Source organism: Carya illinoinensis, chromosome 5 (assembly GCF_018687715.1).
Source record: "Carya illinoinensis cultivar Pawnee chromosome 5, C.illinoinensisPawnee_v1, whole genome shotgun sequence".
NCBI lineage: Eukaryota > Viridiplantae > Streptophyta > Magnoliopsida > Fagales > Juglandaceae > Carya > Carya illinoinensis.
In genome coordinates, this window is record NC_056756.1 from 3,017,254 (window position 1) to 3,025,550 (window position 8,297).

Sequence of the window (8,297 nt, forward strand, 5' to 3'; positions counted from 1 at the left end):
TGTGCTTGGCATGGGAAAGCATTTGCTAGCGTGGTTTTAGTATAACATGCAGATCAACTATATATGACTCATACGCTAAATTAATAGTAGTGTGGTACGTTAAGCTATCCTTGTTTGCAATAAATAGTCTTGTCGATCTTAGGTATCCTTGGAGTATAAAATACTCAAAAACAAGTTGCATTTTGTAAATAATCACTCTAGAAGTTCGTTGCTCCTTTGTATTGTTCAAAAACGTTAATTGACTATATATTATATATAATGTATTATCTTCTCCTTTCCTTTATTTTAAATTAAGGATAAGTCTCATAGGTTGATTCTTATTTTTAATTTTGTTTTGGAATGATTTGGATGATTATAAAGAAATAATAGTTGCAGTTGTGAGTGCATAAGCGTTGTGCAATTACTTTGAAAGAAAATGAATAAATACGAGACTCACGTAAAAAGAAATTAATTTTTTTTAATAATGAACCTCCACTTTTATTTAAAACAACTATATGGCACTTGTGCATTCTACGACTGTATGTAGCATTAGTTAGCTCAACAGTATCTTGATCCCTTACGGCTAGAAAGACCTCTTTCTCACTTCGCACAAATAAAGCTATATATGTATATATTATAAACTAGAAAGGGCACAACGTGCACCAGTTGAGATTAAAAAAAAATAAAAATGGAGAAATCCATAGAAGTGGTCGGCCTATTAATCACCCAAGAGCAGCCCACCACTAAATAAATGACACCTAGGCTTTTCACCACAGCTATCATATAGTTGTACTGCATCTAATTATTGTGTATTGGCATAAACAACTTTGCCCTTGTGCATGAATGGAGTTCACACTCCCCCCCCCCCCTCCCCTCTCATCCTCCTATCTGCCCCTTCACACGGCTAAAGCTCGCACCCCCCTCTCACACGGCTACCCCTTCGCACTGAACACTTCCTTTGCAAAAGTTCATATACATAAAGGAGAAACACAAGGTCGTACTCCCCTCAAACTATAAGAAGATATTAGGTCTGCAACTGAAGAACTCGACCACGAGAGGGAAGCTTATCAAGATCAAGACATTGTACAAGCTCTCTGAAACAGGAAAGAAGGACAAGGTGGCAAAGGCCAAGGCAACCAAGTTCTCTTCGGTGGCGAAAAAACCAGAGCCTCCAACTAAGAGGGGCACAAAGAGGAATCTCACGAAGAAGGTTGTGCCCGTGGCAAAGAATTTAGGGAAAAAGAAAGAGATTAGAAAAAAAAATTAGGGAAAAAGAGGAGGTTAGAAAAATAAGTAAATTTCCATTTTCTTGTTTGTGTTAAGAAAGGGGGATTTTAGAGGTTTGGTTAGATTTAGGTCTATGTGAATATGAAGTGTCTCTATGGTGGGTATTGTGAAGAAGGAAGTGTGTCTCGCTCCATTAATTTGCAAAAGTTCAGACATTTTCGGTCTTGTGCACAAATGAAGTTCGCACCCCCTTCTTGTAGGCAATCCACGATGCAGAGTGGTAGTTGAAGTTGAAGAGCCTGCGTAGATTGGTAATTGGAGGAGCCGACTTCAAATATCCACGACGAAATCATCTGTGTAGGTGAGATGGTACAAAATCCGTCATATGGTCTAAAAAACCAAGGTAGGCAACGGATGGTCAGTCGTCATCGACTCATCGGACTGAGATGGTGGCAATGGAATTGAGTTTGCTCTTAGACAGCGGTGCAAAGAGACAGAAGAGAGGGGCAGCAAGGAAAATGAAAGAGATGAAAGACTCTTAGGTGAAATCAAATACGTCTCTTGCAAAGATGATATTCTGTATGGTGGAGCCTATTGAAATTATTGTGTATTTCTTTACGTGGCAATCGGTGAAATGAGGCCTACTCTTGGGTGATTAATAGCCCCACCGCTTAGAAGCATTTCTGAAAAAAATATTATTAAATGGTAAATGAGACGGAAAAAAAAAATTCAAACAGAGTTAGAAGAGGTCATAAATTTGTAGAACTTAAGCAAAATATAATAAAAAGTTTTAAACATATATTTACTAATAAAAAGTTTTAGACAATAAATAAAAACTTAAGCAAGTTAGTGTACCGATTTGTGTTTTTAAAAAAATGTTTAAGGTAGTTAAATTTTTTTTTTTTTTTTTTTGGAATAAAACCCAGTGGCCACTGTGGGTGGATGTAGCGTCGTTTTTTTCTTTTTTTTTTCTTAAATAACAGTGTTTTCTGCCAAAGTTTTTGTTAGGCTAAGCACAAAGATAGCAATGATTTTGTCATTTTAAATTCCAATATTTTTATCCAATTGATTCTTGTATGATTAGACACGTAATTCGGATTTTATACCGAAAATAGGCCTAAAAAGAAGAAGAAAAATTAAAGAAAAAAAACAAAGAATACCAACCAAGGCCATATGTTTAAAGGCCCATGTAACCATGGGGCGGCCCATTTGATAAAGGGAATAACCTAGCATGCCTTGGACCAACGCATCAGAAAAAATTGATGCTGAGAAGTCGTGGTAAAACCTTTCAAGCCCCATGATCCATAGTTTTTGGACTGTTCATGGATGGCTATTGAGAAAGGTACATGCGGGTCATCAATCGGGCTTCGGGACCAAGTTCATTCCACGTTTTCATCAAAATTAGTGCTATTTAAATGCGTTTATGTTATATATCTATTTTATTTTTTTAAGATTTGCTTATGTTATTGCAATTTTATGAACAGTCGGTATTAACATTGTTCAAATATATGTTACTAAATAATATTTTCATAACTGCACAACTTGAAATACAGTTTAATTTTTAGTTTTAGAAAAAAATGTATAAATTTAATTGATGTCAAAATTTTTTACAACTTTTTTTGAAACATTAATAAATAAAAAAAATAAGCTTTTTTTTTTTATTCTAAATTTGTAACTAATCATATGTAAAATAGTCAGAAGGAAAGTAATATAATATCAAATACTAAAACGTAATAAATAAATTCAAAAATCATAGAATATAAAACTGAAGAAAATAACATGCCGCTCAAGATTAATGTTTTTTTAAGATTAATATTTACTTTTTTAAGATTTCAGTATTTTTTATAACAATTTTATGAAGAGTTGGTATTTTTTATAATATTATTTTACATGGACCGATTTTTAAAGTATTAATTTATTTCATTTGAAAAGCCCAGAAATTAATATGAGAAGCCCGAAACCCATCCACCCCATTTATATAGAAAATGCTAAATAATTTTTCCTTTTCTTTTCGCCTCTCTCTTTCCCTTTCTTCTTCCTTGAGCGCCGACACTAAGAAAATATCAAAAAAAAAAAAAAAAAGAACTCACAAAGCCCCAATAAAGTTTCCTTTCTAAGGAAATGTTATGCTTCTTGATCGCAAGCTTATATGTGGATGATCTAATCTTTACTAGAAATGATGAATCAATATTGGCAGAATTTAAACATTCAATGAGGCATGAGTTTGATATGACTGATCTTGGCAAGATAAAGTATTTCCTTGGTCTTGAGGTGTTGCAAAAGTCTGATGGTATATTTATTAGTCAAAAGAAATATGCTTTGGAGGTACTGCATAGGTTTGGAATGGATAAGAGCAATTCAGCTTACAAGTTTCCACGTTTCACTCACGTTTTGTCTTGATATTTCTGCTTCATAGAGTCTCAGATATCTTTCGAAGATTTCTTGTTGAAAATTATCTCTAGAATAGAACGATCTAATGCCTGAAATAGATAGTTCTTAACTTTCAATTCTTTCAACTGTTGATCTTCAAAGTGCTTCCTTTGTGCATCAATGAGAACAACACCTACTGCTACTACAGTAATGCCATTCTCCACCAAGCCCTAATACTCCTGTCATCGCAGGAAATTTTTCATGAGTATTGCCTAGTGATCGTAGTAGCCATCAAACTTTAGAATTGCTGGTTGTACAAACAAACCTTTTGTCGTCAATCTTCAACTAAAACCACTCGTAGAAGACTGTTAATTCTAAATAATCGGGCCCCTGTGATGGGACTCTAATACCAATTATAAGGAAATATAAATTGAAAAGGTTGCATAGATAGAATGTAGGAAATCGTCTTAATCATTTCAATAACAAACTTGGCTATTAAATAGCCTTACAGAGAACTAAAATAAAATACTGAAAACAATAACATAGCCCATGTTTAGTAACTGCTACAAACATGGTAGGAAGACTAAATCAATGAGTAACAAACATCCTAACATGAAAAGAAAATACATATGTGGTAATAACTGACCACTTAAACAATACACTAAACATAAATCAACAGTATCATGAAAGAAATCACGTGATGTATCTAATCAACGACCAATATTGATCGACGAATGAGACATCGAGGGCGCAGCACCTGTACTGGTTAACGGTGGGATTAAGAGTGGGTTTTCTGCAGGGACATCGTAGTTGGGAACTGGCATCTTCTTTGGAAGATTTGGCAATGGTGCCTCGAAATTGAGAACCTGCATGGCTTGCCTTATAGACGGCCTACGACTTTGATCTGGATGAGCGCACCAAAGTCCAACCGTCATCAAACACTCAGTCTCTTTTATCTCAAACTCCATGCCCAATTCCTTGTCAACGACATCACCAAGCCTTTGATTTCCATACGACTCCCAAACCAAAGCAACCAGGGGAACGTGAGGCCCCTCGTATTCGGGTTCTGTTGGTCTTCTTCCACATGCTATTTCCAGCATCACCACCCCAAAGCTAAAGACATCTGTTCCTTTTGTTGCCTTTCCAGTTCTTACGTATTCTGGTGCCATATAACCCCAAGTTCCGGCCACTCCAGTTGTCCTGACGCCTAGCTCTTCATCCATCATCCTTGCTAACCCAAAGTCCCCAAGCTTCGCATTGAAATTTGAATCCAGCATTATGTTGCTCGATTTAATATCTCTATGCACCACATATTGCCCTGATTCTTCGTGCAGATAAAGCAGCGCAGAGGCAAGACCAAGTGTTACGTTATACCTCACTGCCCATGGAATCATTGTTCTACCTCCGAAAAGGTGAAAATCAAGGCTACTGTTCGCCATGAACTCGTAGACGAGAAGAAGATCGCCATTTTCATGGCACCAACCAAGAAGTTGGACCAGATTTTTATGTCTCAGTCTGCTAATGATTTTTACCTCTGATATGTATGCCTTCTTTCCCTGAACGGAGCGTCTAGAAACCTTTTTGACTGCAACAAACTGATCCGAGTCGCTCAAGAATCCTTTATAAACCCCACCAAACCCTCCTTCACCAAGTTTGCCATCTTCTGCAAAGTCATTCGTGGCTTGAACAAGTTCAATATAAGAGAACCTCTTTGGTCCTGTACCGTTTTCCATTTCTCGTTCCATGGACTCGGAATTCTCTAAAGTACCCCTTTTTCCTTTTCCTCTAGTCCTCTTCCTCCATGCAAACACCGACACTAAAACAACACCACAAGCTGAAATTAACCCACCAATCACACAAGCAACAATCAATCCGACACCAAAGTTGTCCGGTGATGACTCCATACTTGTTACGAACTCCCATGAAAGGATGTCATGTTTCCCAAAGTATAAGGCAGATCCAGCAGAAAAGCCAATAGACACCCATTCAGGCAGAACTTCCGTTAGGTTAATACGATATGAAAGGCTTGTATCGATCCCACCAACAAGTGGTTCGTCTGGGAAAGTCCATGATACGCTTAATTCGTTGGCCTTAGAATTATAACGGATACTAGCATCAACTCTTGATGCACTTTTCAAACTCCGGCCCGAATCTTTGATTTGTTCTGATCGGATGGAATAGATGTTGATACCGACATGTTCACCATCGATTGCATCCCATTCTTTATTGTGGAAGGTGTCGAACTCAACAGCAACTAACTTATCTTTTGTTGGTTTGGTGAAATTGTCACATTGGCTAAAAAGTGCAAGGCATCCTCCCCCAGAATAAACCGGGAGCACAGAACCATTGGGTGCAAGGAAAAAGGCAAGCCCATCTTGGCCTGGTTGAGTAACCGTTGATATTTTAAATGAGAAATGAGTATTGAAGTCTGTGAATTTACCCGTACTCCGATTAAAAAGTTGCATATCTTCAAAATATACGGCTCTGCCGGCTGAGGTATCTTTAACAGAGGAATTGGTGAGGGATAGAACTCCATTTTGGATGGAAACAGTGCCATTTAACACCAGCCTACCATCATCTGTAAAATGAGGGAAGTTGAATGATAGAGCATAGCTCAAAGGAAGATGGAACAGAGCTAAGTAACTGACAAAAACCCAATGATAGAAACAAAGAGTAATAAGGTTGCAGCTGAGATGCATATTGGGAAGTGAATTATGCAATGAGAGTTTAGGAGGAAAAAGTGGCATTCGAAAATAAGCAATTGTGCAGGTAAGGGAAGACGAAGACGAGCTTGTTATTTAAAGTGGTTGCTACCGTGGCGAAGGATATTTCTTGCGTGCGTCGTTGTATCCTTTTCATAGCTGCTTTTGAATATGTCAAATGGAGCGTCGACTGACTCTTAATCTTTGAGTTATTCTCCTTCTTTTTCTTGTCCATGTCCTTCGAGTGGACTTTTCCGAATGGTATGATCATCATGCACGTACTCGCATATATATGTGTGTGTATATATATATAGATGGATTTATTTATTTTGTCATCACAGCAAGACTATTAATTGAAGGACGTACAATATGCAAGAGAATAATTAGTTTATCCATTAATTAATTTCTTGTCATACCCGTTATCCTTCATGTAAGGCTGAGGGTCCTATGTATTAATAATACTTGTGGCTAGGGAAAGCATTTTTGAATCAAACATTTACAACAACTTCAATCGAGCTAGGCCCCAACGAACTTATATATAGCTAGCAGGGGTTTGCCTAGCTAGCAAATGAACTTTAAATTCCAAACCTAGCTAGCTAGCTAGACCGAATTTTAATTATTTAACAGACCATACTTATATTGTTATCAGCTGTGCGCATGGGATAAAATTAGCCATGCACCTATCTTATTTGGAAGAATTTCAAGGTAATGGCCTAACCTTCATGAGTTGACAATTAAAAGCCAACCAAATATGAACGCGCTTTTGATTTAGACGACCTCTTGATGGGCTCCCCGCCTCTTAAAATCTTGGAAACGTCAAAGGTACTACAACTGGGAGTAGTAGTAGTAGTAGTGCTATATGTATATTTCGTTAATTTTCCTCGTCATTTCTTCTTTATTATGGTGATCTATATATTGACCGGACTAACATCAAAGTAAACTAAGATCATGGATGTATGCATCCCATGCCTCTTTAATGTCTTACAAATTCTCCAAACAATTAATATAAGCTAGCTGTCTTGATCTGACAGTGATTTATTTCTATCAAAGAAAATTGTATATAGTCTCAGTCATCTAGGCAGCTGGCCACTGGTGTCTATTTAAGTAGGGTATAATTATTTCTGCAGAAAATAAGCGACTTGCCCATTTTCTTGTAGCGTGGAAGAGCATTTACTTTTGGCCCTTTTGCCCGTTTGGTACGCGATGACTAATATAAAGGCGAAGGCCGAAGACGGGCTCCGCGTTGCTACGCCCGGCTTGCACGAAAATGCTATTGCTATCCTGCTTGCAGCACTATTTGAACGACCGTACAACTCAATAAAATTAATATTGGAATTAGTTGGAAGAGAAAAGAAGCGGATAGTTCATTCGTAAAAAAAATAAAAAAAGAAATAAGATGTCGAAAATTAAAACATTACAAATCTAAGACATAGTTTAAATAATGAGATGAGATAAATGATCTATAAAATTATTTGTAAATAATAGTTGTTAACGTTATGTTTTGCATGCCTTTGAGTCGGATTCTCAACAATTCAGATCTTCGATCTTGTGCCTGCAGATACAAAAAACACCACAAGACGGGAGCTATCATGGTGGCCGGGGAGTCTCTAATGCCAAAATCAGTATCATTTTAGAGTTTAATGCAAGTATGTAGAGAGTTCAAATAGAGTTCGTAATACCTGAGATAGTCTTATATACTTGGTTTTTTAGGGTCAGCTACACATTTCATGTGTCAGAGGTACATGGCACCTTAATTGCGTCCTTAGTAAGATGTCAAAAATGTGACTTGACCTTTTGCCCCCTTTACCTGGTGGCCAGTGTGCTCCCGATTCCGTCAAATCCATCCCTTACCCGTTGTCAAGGGATCAAGGGCTTCATACACTTATTGCCTGTCTACTTGCTCAGGCCCCCTTGGGCCGGGCAGGATAGGGGGAGACCAGGATAACGTGTACTTTGCTCCCTTTACTTTGGGGTTAGGCCCCTTCATGGGCCGAGGGACCATTCGATTGGCCTAGGCCC

At 37.6% G+C, this 8,297-nt stretch overlaps 1 protein-coding gene across 1 annotated transcript; it reads right to left on the reverse strand.

Annotated features, from left to right (window-relative positions):
• Positions 1 to 4,031: 4,031 nt before the first annotated feature.
• Positions 4,032 to 6,406, reverse strand: LOC122309182 (L-type lectin-domain containing receptor kinase IX.1-like). Its single transcript, XM_043122562.1, has one exon. The coding sequence runs from the start codon at positions 6,321 to 6,323 to the stop codon at positions 4,287 to 4,289; it is 2,037 nt and encodes a 678-aa protein (XP_042978496.1). The 5' UTR covers positions 6,324 to 6,406; the 3' UTR covers positions 4,032 to 4,286.
• Between the last annotated feature and the right edge of the window lie 1,891 nt (positions 6,407 to 8,297).

Bases quoted from the DNA above. Each gene is read 5' to 3' on its own strand.
- LOC122309182 (XM_043122562.1), bottom strand. From the start codon at position 6,323: ATGCCACTTTTTCCTCCTAAACTCTCATTGCATAATTCACTTCCCAAT.